At 36.8% G+C, this 16,056-nt stretch overlaps 1 protein-coding gene across 8 annotated transcripts in view; it reads right to left on the bottom strand.

Moving 5' to 3' along the window:
- The window catches only part of UBR5 (ubiquitin protein ligase E3 component n-recognin 5), a 152,430-nt gene that overhangs the window by 29,458 nt on the left and 106,916 nt on the right, over positions 1 to 16,056 (bottom strand). For 7 of the 8 annotated variants that reach the window (XM_017528911.2, XM_017528907.2, XM_017528906.2 and 4 more), the window contains exons 24-40: positions 15,847 to 15,942; positions 15,278 to 15,401; positions 14,832 to 14,929; positions 13,904 to 14,052; positions 13,363 to 13,454; positions 12,074 to 12,220; positions 11,854 to 11,972; positions 11,643 to 11,769; positions 11,421 to 11,550; positions 10,398 to 10,558; positions 10,048 to 10,287; positions 5,960 to 6,083; positions 4,899 to 5,010; positions 4,199 to 4,330; positions 3,254 to 3,511; positions 2,413 to 2,681; positions 2,029 to 2,240 (exon numbers count right to left, since the gene is read on the bottom strand). In XM_017528911.2, the coding sequence (XP_017384400.1) occupies positions 2,029 to 2,240; positions 2,413 to 2,681; positions 3,254 to 3,511; positions 4,199 to 4,330; positions 4,899 to 5,010; positions 5,960 to 6,083; positions 10,048 to 10,287; positions 10,398 to 10,558; positions 11,421 to 11,550; positions 11,643 to 11,769; positions 11,854 to 11,972; positions 12,074 to 12,220; positions 13,363 to 13,454; positions 13,904 to 14,052; positions 14,832 to 14,929; positions 15,278 to 15,401; positions 15,847 to 15,942 (2,590 nt within the window). The remainder of the gene's footprint in view (positions 1 to 2,028; positions 2,241 to 2,412; positions 2,682 to 3,253; positions 3,512 to 4,198; positions 4,331 to 4,898; positions 5,011 to 5,959; positions 6,084 to 10,047; positions 10,288 to 10,397; positions 10,559 to 11,420; positions 11,551 to 11,642; positions 11,770 to 11,853; positions 11,973 to 12,073; positions 12,221 to 13,362; positions 13,455 to 13,903; positions 14,053 to 14,831; positions 14,930 to 15,277; positions 15,402 to 15,846; positions 15,943 to 16,056) is intronic. The other variant, XM_037738656.1, reaches the window with a different exon arrangement.

Raw genomic sequence — 16,056 nt, forward strand, 5'->3', positions numbered from 1 at the left:
AGGGAAAAAGATAATGGTTGCTTAGGGAGGCGAAGGAAGGAAACATGAAGAATGACTGCTAACAGGTTTCCTGTAGATAGTATTAAAACATTACAAAATTCATTGTGATGAAAGTTATACAGGACTGAAAAACAATGGAACTAGACACTTTAAATGGGTAAATTATAGGTAATATGTGAAGCATTACATTAAAGCTGACAGAGAGAGAGGAGGGAGAACACTGCCACCAATCAAGACCTGTTATCAGAATTCTGTGTTCTCTGGGGTAAGAACTACAGCCTAACAAAGATTAGGCTTTTGTCTCTTTGTGGAGCAGGCTTTCTAAGACAGGAAAGCTGCTACCTCTCAAATCTCTATCTCTAGTACAGTTATCTTTGCCAAGCACTCAATTCTGTATACTTGACATTTCTACCAATTTTTTTTGCCCAGTTCTCACATGTTCAAAAGCAAGTTTGTCCATTACACCTACCCTAGGTTTTTCTCTTTAATTTTCCTACTAGTTATTCAGAATCAAGGTCTAAATATAAACGATGCCCCCTCCTACTTAATCCCTCAACAAGGCCCTAAATTCTGTTTATGATTTCAGTGCTTATCACCCCTCCTTTTGGTCATCACTGCCCTACTTTAGTAACTATTACCTCTGCCGTAGATGCCTATCACTGTCTTGTTTTCCAAGTAATCTCCTAGGCCCTTGTCTTTCCTCACTGTATGATCTACCCAGAGTTAACAAAAGTATTTATCCTGAGGCAGAGCTAGAACCAAATCCTTGGATTTTGACTTTAGGTATGAAGCACTTTTACTATATTACTGTTGTTGCTCTAATGTTCAGTGTTTGCACTGATACCTACTCCTGAAAAAGATCACTTTATAACTGAATAAAAAGAACATAACAAATACATAGATATATATTTTAATTATAACTCAACAGGATAGGGGAGGCAGGAAAAAAGAAATGTGAATTGAAAAACGAAAGAGCAGCACTGGTAATCACACACACTTTCCCCCTCCTGAGTACAAGGTACATCTACATCCAATCATAGTCAAATTAACTTTCTAAGGTGGGGGAAGTCTTGGGGATGAGACAAAGACAAAGACCAACAACTTCAAAAATGAAAAGTCTTTAGTATCATATTCCTATGATATAAATGGATTCTTAAAAATAGCTTGGAGAGCCGGGCATGGTGGCTCACACCTAGGCCGAGACAGGTGGATCACCTGAGGTCAGGAGTTTGAGACTAGCCTGGTCAACATGGTGAAACCTCCCCTCTACCGAAAATACAAAAACTAGCCAGGAATGGTGGCGGGCGCCTGTAATCCCAGCTACTAGGGAGGCTGAGGCAAAAGAATTGCTTGAACCCAAGAGGCAGAGGTTGCAGTGAGCCAAGATCGCGCCATTGCACTCCAGCCTGGGGGACAAGAGTGAAACTCTGTCTTGGGAGGAAAAAAAAAAATAGCTTGCATGATAACCAGCCTATTATGCTTCAACAATTTAAGTAACGCAAGCAAGTCATTTCTTTCTCACAATAAGATGAGGTCTTACATAACAGCAATTAAAAAGCTTTAACCTTCCAAGATATAAAGGTTCTATCTAAATATGTAAATATAGATACTCCTCGAGTGAAGATGTGGTTATGTTCTGATAAACTCATCATAAGTCTAAATGTAGGCCGGGCGCGTGGATCACGAGGTCAAGAGATCGAGACCATCCTGGTCAACATGGTGAAACCCCGTCTCTACTAAAAATACAAAAAATTAGCTGGGCATGGTGGTGTGTGCCTGTAATCCCAGCTACTCAGGAGGCTGAAGCAGGAGAATTGCCTGAACCCGGGAGGCGGAGGCTGCGGTGAGCCGAGATTGCACCATTGCACTCCAGCCTGGGTAACAAGAGTGAAACTCCATCTCAAAAAAAAAAAAAAAGTCTAAATGTATTTAATATCCCCCAAAACCCCATTATAAAGTCAAAAAAGACTGTAAGATGGGGATCCATGGTAAGTTGGGGACGTTCCATATATGCGAAGAATTTCATACCGTCTGCCTTCAAGTGTTCGTAAGCTAGCTTCTTCTCGCGCAGTCATCCTCTCTCTTCTCGCTGAATTCTGAGAAGCGTGAAGAGGATGATTTGGATGCCCAGGATCACCAGCAGATGCTAATGCAGAACCATAACGTAATTGAGCTTCAGTAGAATCCATAATACTGACCATCCAGTTCCAAGTGGGAATAAGCTTTTCTTCTACATAGTTCTATGAAGACCAAACTAAAATAGTTAAAACTATCCAAATAGAACTAAATTCGATATAGCAGCAGTATGTCAACATTTAAATGTTTAACATTTAATTCCCCTAATACTGGAATTCTCAGAATTGACAGCCAAAAAAATATATTGGAATGAGAAACTTCACAGTGGGTTCATACCTGTAAGTTTACTGCATCTTGGTAAGTCAATTTCACAGCTGCTGGAATCTGAGAGTATACTAGGTGATTATACTTAGGAATAAGGCCCATCAAGTCCGAGATTTGTCTAATGACAATGCTGTAAGCCCTGGCTAAACTGCTTGCAGATGTTAGGTAGCTGCTGGCGTTGCTAGCCTCCAAAGCAGCTGCTGCAGCTGCAGCACTTGTACTGATGGTACCACTCCGGCGTAAGTTTGAAGGATCAATATAAATCAAACCCGCTGAACTTGCTATAAGGAAAAAAGGACAACCACAATGAGCTAATATCAAGTGCTAATTGTGCTTCTCTGGCATTTACTTATGTAAATCTAAATGGTCAATTGTGGTAGCGGAGTCAAAAACTTTGCCTAAACCACACTATTTTGGGGAGGGGGTATTGAGAGAACAATAATTAATATAAAGTTCTCAACTAGGGGAAATCTGATCCCCACACCACCACCCTACGCTGCCAAAGGGGGTACATTTGGCAGTATCTACAGACATTTTTGGTTATCACAACTGTGGGAGCCAAGGGGAGGGGAAGAAGGCTGAGATGGGTTTCACTGGCATCTAGCGGGTGTAGGCTAAGAATGCTGCTTACCATCCCACAATGCACAAGATAGCCTCCCACAGTTATCCAGCCCAAAGTTGCAATAATGCAGACTCGGAAACCCTGCTATTATCATATGCGCCTCATTTTTATATCTGAAGCTCAATAAAACAATGAGGAACTATCATAAAACTAATCTGTTCCCTAGATGAGCGTGCACAATTTTAAAAATCTATTTAAGTATTCTTAGGAATACCAAGTTTTCAGACTTGCCTGCTGGTGTAGATGTACTGGAAGGGGCTGTACTCGCTGCTCGCTGATGCTGGGTGTTGCGGACAGCCCACTGCATTGAACGGGGAGCTTGGGCAGCACCATTGGCATGGGAGCTATTTGTGGTTCTTTCTAATGGTTCATCGAGCATAAAGGTCTCCTGTTCTATGTCATCACTCTGACTACTACTGCTATCAGAATCACTTGAGTCATTTGATTGAGAATCATCTTCAGAAAAGAAGGCAGGAACACTGCTTGCTCCTAAAATTTTTATTTTTAAAACCAAAAACATTGTTTTTGTTAATAATTAGAATTACAATGTATCCCCCTCATTCAGGAAAACATACATATTAAACAGAATGCCAGATTGTATTCAATAATCCACAAAACCCACCACTAAAATGGTTTTTATTAGAAAACAACTTTTGGCTGAATGTGGTGGCACATGCCTATAATCTCAGCAACTGAGGAGGCTGAGGTAGGATGACTGCTGGAGCTCAGGAGCTCAAGACCAGCCTGGGCAACACAGCAAGATCCCATCTCTTTAAAAAAGAAAATTTGCCCGATGTGGTGGCTTGCACCTGTAGTCCCAGCTACTCAGGAGGCTGAGGTAGGAACTCAGGAGTTCAAGGCTGCAAAGAGCTCTGACTGCACCACTGGAATATCCAGCCTAAGTGACAGAGTGAGACCCAATTCAAAAAAAACAAAAAAGAAAGAAAAGAAAATCAAAATCCTTTAAATGAACTTTAAAATCCATTCATTATTTAATAGCCAGGAAAGTTGGGGTAAGAATTATTAAAATAAGACTTTCTTTACTAATATCCAGAGGACAAGGATGAAGTTATAAAAATGCTTAGCTACCCTTGTATATATCACACAAAGTATGAACCAATCCATGCTGAATACTCACACAGCCTTAGCATAAGTTGTCAGGATAAGGTGACATACCTGCTTCTGAACCAGCAGTTGCTGCAGTGACAACACTTCTGCGTCCACTAGCATTATCTTGGTTGCTATGGTTACTTTCACTATCACTTTCTGTTTCAGCTGCTGCTAGCAAGTCCAGCTCCATATCACTCCCTAAAAAATATATTTAAATAAGAAAAAAGCACAAACTACTATGATTTAAAACAGGGTTGGTTATGCCAGAATATCATAAGGGTGGGAACTAAGAAGGCATGGGGGGTGGGAGTCGGGGAGAAGGGGAATGGTGTGAGAGAGAAGGGATAGCTACAATAAAAATAAGGAACTACTCAACCTTCGAAGAATGACTAGGGAAATTATGGTAGTCAACAGACTAGCACAACAGGACAGTGCAGGAGAGGACTGAAAGTAAATATACAAATCATTGCACCTAGGTGTAATTAAGGGTGATTTATTTTCCTTTTCTCTTATTTCCAAATGTTTCATAATGCGACTACGATTGTTTAAAAAAAAAGTCTTTTAAGAAAGTGACTTAAACAAAAAGGAAAAAGGGAAATCATTTTATATATGTATTTATATAGCTCCTAAAATTGTGAAACAGATGCTACAGAAACACTTGGCAGAAACTAAGTTGACCATTTCACTATACATTCAAAAGAGGTTTCTCTGTTTTAAAAGTCCCTGATTTATTCATACAGAGTAATTTCTCAAATAACCTGCATACCGTCTTCATCATGCTCATCATGTTGTCCCTCTGCCTCGGCATTTTCTTCCCCATGTTCTTCCTGTTCATCATGATGATCCTCTTCTCCAGCCACACCCTCCACCACCTCAACCTAAATCCAGAATCTTATTTATAGACAAAGTACATAATAAACCTGCATCCCTACCAGTGTTACCCCAAAGAAATTAGTTAACTAAAATGCAAAGATCCCTAACTACAGAGAATTCTAAATCATATACCAAGCAGTTTTGAAAATCTTCATTTGTTAGTGAAAATTTGCTGTCAAAAAATTATATCCACAGGTCCCAAAGTTTATTACTGAACATATACAGAACACTCAAATTAGAAGTTTAAAAATTATACTGGAGGCAGGGAGAAGAGTTAAATTTTATATACTGTGGCCATGATAAAAATTTACTTCATAAATATGTATCCTCTTTCAAATGCATTGCACAAAACTACTAAATTTTTCTAACATTAAGAGTATCTTGGCCGGGTATGATGGCTCACACCTGTAAACCCAGCACTTTGGAGGCCAAGGCAGGCGAATCACCTGAGGTCAGGAGTTCAAGACCAGCCTGACGAAATGGTGAAACCCCATCTCTACTAAAAATACAAAAATCAGCCAGGCATGGTGATGCACACCTGTAATCCCAGCTACTCAGGAGGCTGAGGCAGGACAATCACTTGGACCCAGGAGGCTGAGGTTGCAGTGAGCCAAGATCAAGGCTACTGCACTCTAGCCTGGGTGACAGAGTGAGACTCTTGTTTAAAAAAAAAAAAAACAAAAAAAAACGAGTATCTTTGCTGTTAACAAACAGTATTTTCACTCTCAATCCTTAGGTAAAGACAAGTTTGTGTCCAGTTTCCTAATATCCAGTAAGTCACGAATTCTCAAAATAATTTTATTATGTAAAACCACAAATAAGAATATACAACAAACATCTACAAACTGGATGCAAATGCATATAATAATCTCAAGCTACTATTAATATAGCTTCTGACTACTCTTCCTTTCCCACAAAATAAAAGCTTTTTTAATCTATCACAATTAAAACCACCTCTTCCACATCTGCTGAAACAATATCATCCTGTTCTTCATCTCTGCCCCGAACAGGCTGTGACTGGCTGATGCGCCTCTGCTGTGGATTCCTGATGATGTAGGATGACTGAGACTGACTGGAGCTGTAAGCAATCAGGAGCTTGTGAGTATACTGCTGCCACAGTTCAGAAAGGCAACACATACTTTTATTTAACTCATTTATTACATGTGAGAGACACTTGCTAGGACCTGACTTTAAATCTGGGAATTCTTATAAACCATCAATACTTAATCTATAAATCAGAAAACATAAATCTCAGAATACGCTTTTTCTTTTTAAGTCATTTCAAATCCGTGTTTATGCACATATTTGTATGAGTCCATCCCATCGAAAAATTCTACAGGGAGATTTTTCCTCCTCCACCAGCAGTTCTCAGTTTCCAAAGGCTCTGATAGCACCATTTGTACATTAACTGAAAGTGTTTAATGCAAATGATCTAACCTTTAAGAGATCTGATATGACTTCTACTTTGCATGAGCTTATTAACCAGTTATTTGCTGATGTGTGTGGGGAAAAACATCAGTTCAAAAGTGTGATTTTAAGACAGAGTCATAACCAGAGGCAAAGTGGCAAAAGTTTCACTTCCCTGAACACCTGACTTAGAAACAACCAAGAAAAGACAGTTGACTGGATTATAAAAGGAAAGGGAGAACCAGAAAATACAGCTTAAAGTGCAGACCAGAGATCTGAAATTGGTGGCTAAACAACCATGTCATCTATTATTTACAGATTAAGAAATGGGGAGGTAAAAAGATGCTGAAGTCAAAAGACCTTTAAGTGATTGCACTGATAGGTTCTTTCCTAACCATAGTTGCTATGAGAAATGAGAAGCCAATCATACCTTAGAGTCAACTGAAACACCATGCCTTCAAACAAACAGATAAGTAGTCTCAATATGGTGTTTAACACTAGAACTATAAGTAACTGGTAAAACAGAGATCATGAATTACAAGAGTGGGCTAAGAGAAAATCTATAGAAATAAAAAAGGGTATTCCCAACCACTGAAGAGATTTCAATATTAAAACATAAAAGTTAGCACTGTGTGAAGCCATAAAAAATGAACATTTCTTTTTTAAAACAAACATCCTGGAACAAACACCCAAAAAAACTACAGTCCCCTCAAAGTGGTTACTTTAAGAAGTTATGCACTTAATATGTAGAATACTACCAATACAGGCTGGGTATAGTGGCTGATGCCTGTAATCCCAATGCCTTGGGAGGCTGAGGTGGGAGGATTGCTTGAGGACAGGAATTTAAGACCAGCCTGGGCAACACAGCAAGACCCAATCTCTACATACAATTTTTAAAAAGTTATTTAAAAATACCAATACATAAAAAACATTACAGTTGAACATCCCTTACCTGAAATGGTTGGGACCAGAAGTATTTTGATTTTTTTTTTTTTTTAATTTTTTTTTTGGAGTATCTGCATTACATACATTTATCAACTGAGCATCTTCAATCCCAAAATCCAAAATGATCCAATAAACATTTCCTCTGAGCCTCATACTGGTGCTCAGAAAGTTTGAGGTTTTGCAGCATACTCAACCTGTGTAACTCCCCAATAGCTGTGTGTCTTCAACTTTCTTCCCAACAGACTTGCTGGCACAATGAATCACAACAGGCCTGAAAACCTAGTCTAAAAGGCCCTGAGATTATACTTCTAAGTTTTGGGGACTTCTAGTTCCAGCAATTTGGTAGATTAATTGTACAGAGAAATGCCTCTTGTTAAGGAACATCTACATATGCTAGATACTAAAAAAAAAAAAAAAAAAAAAAAAGTATGGCTATGCTGGTGATAAAGAGAAACAATTATACTGTATAAAGCTTGACACCATTTATCCCAAAGGCATCTGCTGATGTCTCTTGGGCTACAAGAGCTTCAAGGAACCACAGACTTCACATAAGAGTCTGGAGGCTAAGCAAAGGATAGGAAGTCATCACAGGAATCTCCTCTTCTGTCTCCCTCACATATATAAAGCTAAACATAAATCTTAAAAGCACAACACCATTAGGGAGTGAAACAGAAAATCATACCTCAAGAGACTTCCTTATCTCAGCCATGAATGGATGCAGAAAGAAAAAAGGTCTCTTTTCAAAACTTCTAACTACAAGTCTGCATTCTAGAGAGTTCAGGACTGCAGTCTACACTATAAAGTTGGTTTCAGTGTCGGTTAACTGTGTGGTGACTCAACGCTATCAGCAAGCACCAAGCAGTCTTCCTCCCTACTCTGCCATCTACTATTCAGAAAAAAAAAAAAAAAAAAAAAGGAAGTATCTGTCAAGACTGAAGTCCCATATCTAAACTTTAATTAGCTGTGTTACATTGGAGAAGTTACCTAACTTCTGTGAGCCATAGTTTCCTCATTTTACAAACTAGAATGATAGAGATTACCTATAACTTACTGGGAAAATTAAAACAGGTAATGTGTCCATAATGCTTAAAAAAGTTCCTAGTACACAATAAAATTTCAGTAATTGTTAGTTACTGTTATATGAGAGAGATGGAAGTAAAGTAGAAACAGATTATTTACTAAGAATTAATAAGAACTTTTCAAGAGGTGGAAGAAGCAACAGAAAAAGCAGAACTACTATAAGACTTCACTCTCAATGGGATGAAATATACCATCTATTATCCAACACAAGTGAAATCCCAGAAAATGGTCAAGTCTGTGTTTTTAAACTTAAGACATCCTTGAAACACCAGTCAAAACACACCCTTTATGGGTAAGAATACATACAGTGTATAGCATATGTAGATGTTCCTTAATAAAGAACTTTTAACAGTTGAAGAAAACAGCACTAATTCTTAATTATCACATGAGATCTCCTTCTTGAAGATTTAGGAAGCTGCCTCAAGAATCAAGCAAAGGGAGTGGAATAAAGAGAGTTTACGAGTATATAACACTTTAATAAAGAGGCTAAGAACAAGATGACACAAAATATTGAAACTTAGTAGGAACAGTTTCATCGACAGTGTTTAGAAATGAGATGATCCCAAAATCTGTTCAATAGCCATCAATTTTTTATATTCTAAAACAAGATCAAGGGAGGAATACTAAGAATTCACAAAGTAATACCACTTAAGTAATTGATGAGTTCCTCACAGGGTATCAAGATTAGGAACATGATATATCCAAGCGGATCTCACTAGCAGAACCATTTAATAATGGGATAGGATTTGACAAATCTGAGGATATACAGCTTGATTTATAACAGTTTTCAACAAGTCCTAGAGGTATATCAGTATCAAGGATACTATGGAAGAGCTCTGTCAGACAAAACTGGATGTAGATTAAAGGGACACCTGACATTAAAGCAAAAGTTGGGACACGTATACTGGCCTAGAGGAGAATGATGAGAGCAGATATTCAACACCAACCCAGATCAAACCCAGAGATGACAAGTTAGGAACTACCCCAAATACTAAAGCAGGCCATCCTTACTAACAGAGATGTTTTCCAGAAAAGGGTCTTTAGATCCTAAAGGTCCTTATTAAAACATTCACACATGCACATGGTAATAAAATCAGACTTGAAAAACAAACTACACTAAATATTTGCCAAAGATCTAGAGCATTACTACTGACAAGGATGGCCCCTAAACCAGCAGAACTGGCATCACCTGAGAATTTGAAAGACATATGAAGTTGGAGTCCCCACTTCCAGACCTCCAGAATGGGCATCTATATTTTAATAAGATTCCCAAGTCATTTTCATACATATTAAAGTTCTAGTTTCTCAACATTCTGATTCAACAAGCTTACAGTGTAACTGGGGAAACTAGCAAACAAATAGAAAAGATAAATGAGACTTAAGAATAAATAATCATAATCAGAAACATTTCTCATGGAGTTATTTTAGCCCTGTCCTTGATAATACAGCGGTTGTAGAAAAAATATTTAAAATTCCAGCTTTCTCGTTATTTTATATTACACAAATGATCACGTACACCACCTGGGTGCTTATGCAAAGGTTTTAGTAAGCCAAACATGACATTTCCAGAGAGCGAATTAACTGGAATCTGTTAGCTGGTAGCAGTTTACCTGCTAGACTGATCAGATGATGGTCGTGGTGGTAGTGGTTCCACTGAAAATAATTCTTCACTGCCTTGCATGGCATCTATGCTGGTACTAGCCAGAGTAAATGGTGCAGTTGGACGAGCAATCCCCATTCTGACAGGAACAATCAGTGACTCTGCCACGTTACACAATTCTTCCACAGCATAAGGTAGCAATGCTTGGAATACACGCTTGCATTTTCCAATTGGTTGTGGAATAAAGTTGCTAGAACAAAAAGAGAAATTTAACAATCTATCTTTTCATATGTATAAATCACTATCACAAAAACAGTGTGAAAAATGGTATCCAAGCCAAAATCAAAAAGGATGCCTTACTTTTTCTTTTTGGATGAAGCCATTTCCACACTCAGAATAACAAAAACTCTTGCCACTGAACGTAGAAACCTCATTGTCACAGCAATAGCTTCTTCTCTACGTCCAGGTGTATATTTGTTTTGGAGTTCTTTCACTAGTGTACCTAGCAGAGTATCTAAAAGCTTTAAAAATTATAATCACTCTATTAATGTTAAGATATTTCATAAGATGTTCAGAAATTCATAAAGTTATAAATGCTAACACTTTTTCAGTATTAACATTTCAAATTAAAATCTCAAAACAAATTTAACCAAAACATTTATAAGGTCAATTTATGAAATATACCTACCAATACAGTGAGTCCTAAACGTATGATTTCTTATTTTTTGTCCCATAGTCCCATATATATATCAACTAATATTTAGATGAACAATACCAACTACATCAAATCAGAATATATTTAACTCACTCTAGGGCACTTTCCAAAACAGTAAAGCAGATTCAAATATTTATGTGAATAAATTCATAATCACATCTCCCTCACGGAACCATTACTTTCTAGTCTCTTTTCTGTGCACAGTTTCTTGTATAAATATTAATTACAGAGAACACCCAATTTTCAGAGTTTGGTTTTTTTAAATGTTATTTACAATAAGCTTTATTTTTAAATTGCTGCATCATATTCCAGTAAGTGGTCATGCTAATAATTTGATTCAAGGGTCCACTATTGCTGAGCTGATAAAGTATCTGTTTTTAAATTTTACATTATTCTGTGACATGCGTTTATTTTTCTCATATTGTAAATTTATTTCTTTATGACAGGTTCTGAAGGCACTGATAGGTTTTATGGCATTTGACATTGCCAATTTGTTTTCCACAAAGGAAGAAATGCAATGCCACCCCATTCCTATCTGAGTGTGTTATTACCATAACCTCATTAACACTGGAACTGAAGCTTTAAATTCTTTTCTACTTTCACAGCAAAGAAGAGTACTTGAAAAACATACTTTTCATGTACTTCTAATACACATTCAAAGAACTTACCAAAATATCTGCTGTACACTTAACTATAAGGCAATGAGTGAAACAGTCCAGCCGAATTGTGCCACTTTGCTGATTGAGGTATACTTGCTCTTCTGGCAAAAGATGGCCTATTCTACTGCTGGCACTAAGACTTGAGGAGGAAGGAAAGACAGAATGAACTGTAAAAAGTTTACACTAACACGGGAAATACATACATCTAGGAAGGTTTTAATGAATACATACGGGTCTTTATTCTCCTGTGACCCAAACATAATCATAGATTTCAAGGCATTCCAGTCCTGTAGAACACGCTCCAATGCAAGCTGGGCAAATCTTGGAGGCTCTAAATCATGATCAGGCATATCTGAATCTAAAATGAAAAAGAAATAAGTGAGCAAAACAAAAATGAAACATATTGCTTACCACATGTGTCATAAATGTCTAATTTACTCACCTTCAGGACTGGCTGTTTTTCGGTTACGATCTTCCCTGATGCGAGGTGGCCTGTACTGGCAATGCTCCACTGTCTGCCTTGCGACTGTCTGTACTAAGAATAGTAAGAGGTGTTCTCCCCTGCAAAATAGAACACTGCTGTGAGGAGGGAGGCTGAAAAGCTACTCTGGTGTGCTGCGCTTTTTTAACTTACTGTAAATTGTCCTAAAAATCCTACTTGCCTGCTGTTTGGCAGAGTGACCAGATTAGTAGCAGTGAGCAGGCGATAAAGTAGATCAAGACGAGCAGATTTCTGTCCAGCAATAAGAGTTTTACATTTACATTTCTCCCAACAATCACAGTAGGCTGTTGGAGACGTCCGTTTGAGTCTACAGAGAATTCATACACAAGTACAAAAACTGAATTTTTAAAATATACAATGGTTTATGTTGACATTATGAAGGCATAAATCACTGAAACTAGAGAGAGCCCTTGTTAATTTCTAAATGCAAAGTATAACTGTAAAAGCTTATATAACAAAAAGGATCACTCAGTAGTAATGGTGTCCATAAAGCAACTTCTCATTCTTATGAAAAGAGGTACTCTAATACTCAGGTATAGTCACTTTTGGAATCTCTTCATGAACTCAAATGCAGCTCAAGTGTTCCTCCTGTATGCATCTAACGAGTCCTGTAACCCTACTGGCAGATATTTCTTGCTCTTGCTTGTGGTCTCTCACAGGACTGTGAACACTGTCAGGACTATTCATGACCACCCTGGCATCTAGTACACTTGGCAAAAAAATCAATAAACAGATTATTATACTTTTAGATGCTTAAAATAAGGAAGACAAAAATAGCAACCAGAATTCTCTTAACAAAAATTATAAACAATGCAATATCCATTAACATTTTTCACTTGTCCTATACAATTACTTAATGGCAGGGTAGATGGTTTTTACAGTCCAATTCTCTATTAATCATAACATTTGTAGCCCTTTATACTATGTCCCTATCCATAATCCTAAAACACCTCAGATGTTAGTGCTAGGGTATTTCCTTGCTTCTTAGGTTTGTGAAAACCAACAGAACTAGCTGTGGCAACTGTTGTTGAATGAAAGGTTGTTGCATTTAGTGTAAGTAACACACAGTTCAACATTCACCCTTACTCCCTCAAGGCCTATGGCAATTTTCTTCTAGTATACCCTATTAAAGGGGGCCTGAGAATTCGCTGCATAATAAACTCAGGAACATTCTGTAGATACATTTCTCAAAAGACTAATCTGATCCTAGTTACAATGTATAATCACTTACTTTTATTTAAGGAGGGTTACATTAGAACTAGAAAAGAAATCAAACATTTCAAAGTATACTTGAAATCAAAAATCACATATACATAAACTGACTTAAACAAGGGAAATGTAATCTCATGCTTTCTGAATTAAAACATAGCTTAGTATAGATTTCCATACAGCAATATAAATCTAAACAGTTTATAGTATTAAACTAAAGAAAACTAGAATGGTACTCACTTGCAATCATGACCTTTATGACAAACCCTTGCACATTCTGTACAACAACAAAGTGATTCCAGCAAGCCACAAGTTCGACACTCAAAAATATCCTAAAATTAAGAGTGTACTTTTAATGGAATAATTAAAAGTATGCATATATCTCATCATCATAATTATTTCTGATATTTTCTGAAACAATTCAATCTCAACAAACAAAATTATGTGCTTTGGAAAACTAGGTATTATGAAGAACTACAACAAATACACAGTTTATAACTGTATGCAAACAGAAAAAAATATATCATCCCCAAAAAGACTTTATAGTTATAATATCTATAATCAAGATTTGTGGGTCAGATACTACCCAGTGAAAATTTTCATGATATGCCATATTTAACTGAGCAATCAGCTCTTTTGCCTCATTTACTTAGGAATTAAATCAACTTTCTTTATATCAGACCTAACAATTCCAAAGCTGAAAACTGAAAGTCTAGTGATAGTCATAGGGAAAAAAGACACAAAGATATGATTAATACAGGAAAATGTAAAAATAACTTACCTGGTTAATATGCTCTGCTCCAGTCCATGTAAAACTGCAAGTGTCATTACAACATAAGACATATAAAGGAGAGTCATCAGGGTTGGTACCTGATGGGCAAACCATTCCCATGAATACATCTTCCTCTTTTTCACTTGAGGATACTTCAGCTAAAAAAGTAAGAACATAGCAGTTCATCTCTCAGGAAAGGACTTAATTAGCCATCCATTATCTTCAAATGGAAAGGCTTTAAGTGTATACACAATATATATAAAACCAGAAATTATATATAGTTTTAAAAAGTGATATACAGAGACAGCATGCAAATAAATCTAACCAATTCTGAAACAATATCAAGGAAAGCATAATTATATCATACCCGCATATGATGACAATACAAACACACTATACATCAGCCACCTGAATCCTTAGCTCTGTTTCAGGCAGTTAAGATTCAAGTCCTGGCTCTATTTAGCAAATCACAGATCATATCATAAACTATTAGTGTTTTTAAAAGATAACTACCTTAACCTTTCAAAGGCTGGATGGTAAGAACTAACAATCCTTAATGCTTTCTATTTAGCAGGAATTCTAAGTCATAAGTAACAACAAGACATCTCCCTATTATTCTATAAAATGATATTACTTAACACCAATTAAGTACCAAGAAGTTCTATCAGTAATCCACCTTTATTTTCCAAAGATTTTACACTGTTCATTATGGAAGATTTATTTTTAAATCAATAAATTTATATTAGCTATTTTTTATGGAAAGTTAGAAGACATAGTACATTTGAAAAAAGTATAAACACACGAATTTCATACACACAAATCTTGATCTTTTCCAATCAACTGTATCATTTACATATACAGAAATTCAGTCTGAATAATTATGATAATATGTGTACAGAAGTTGAAAAATACGCAACTCATTAGGGTCCGTAATTACCTTTTGCAATTTTCTGAGCAGTTTCTAAGATGGTAATTGCAGCAGGATAAGCTCGGCCACTTACAGCTGACATAAATGGGGTCATCCCTCTTGCATCCCTAAAATAAGAAAAATTATATGTAAAAATATTAATTACTATTTTCCTTCCTGATTACAAATGTTCATAAAACGAAAAACTAAATTTTTAGTCTTTAACATATAAACATACACCCTCGATCAAGCTAACATAAAAGCCAGTTTATAGTCATTTAATGTACACTACATGATGTTGCAACAGCCTCTTTCACTGAACAGAGCTTAGTAGTAGAGGGAATATCATGTTGGATTCTGATAAATCACTTTAAATGTACTTAACTGTTGTCCCTACAGTATAAGAAGATAAACTTTAACAGTAAAAGCTAAGCTAAGCTAAATCTTCATATGAAAAACATATCAAATCCTCTTACTTGGCAGAAAGAAGTTCTCGTAGATAGGGCTGGAGGACCACACTATCACATAACAATTTTAATATAAAATGAGCGTTCGCCTTTCGATCCTTGGATTCTACTACAGATGGCTCTGTGGAAGGACCTGTAATTAAGCATACCCATTTGGTACAAAACAAGAATGAAAAAGACAGAGTAAAAGAATATTCTGGGTTACTCTGCCTATGGGGCACATGAGCACATAGACAATGGGGCACACTGCCTATTGTAGTGCAAAGAGCAGTTAGAATTTTTTTAAAGAATATTCTGGAATAATGTATCAGGCATATAAGCTACCAAAACAATATTCTAGCATCAGTAATAGATTAACTTCATCACGAAGAATTTAAACCTATGAACAACATTTTACAAATCTCATCTGATTTCTGAATATATATACACAGACACCACATATTTGAACTGACATACAGAAGGTAATTCAGAGAATTAGATGTTTCTCAAGCAAAGAAAAGGATCTGCAGAACCCTACATCCAAAGTGTGTCCTTTTTTCTTCCAGGTGACTAGGCAGACAAAGAGTACAGATTCTTACCTGGAATTGTGGAGGTGCTTGGTCCTTGACCAGTACCGGTCGCTGCTGTGGTAAGAGATCCCACAGCGGGGGCCAGGATAAAATCAATGTCACCATCTTTCAGTAAACAGAACAGTAGGATGTATATCATTATAGGCAACATATTCCTAACATGCTCTCTTAACTGGCCTTAAGGCTTTTCTCTGCAAGCCAAAGGTCAAATTGGATAGA

This window comes from Cebus imitator, unplaced genomic scaffold (assembly GCF_001604975.1).
Source record: "Cebus imitator isolate Cc_AM_T3 unplaced genomic scaffold, Cebus_imitator-1.0 Scaffold56, whole genome shotgun sequence".
NCBI classification, from domain to species: Eukaryota; Metazoa; Chordata; class Mammalia; order Primates; family Cebidae; genus Cebus; species Cebus imitator.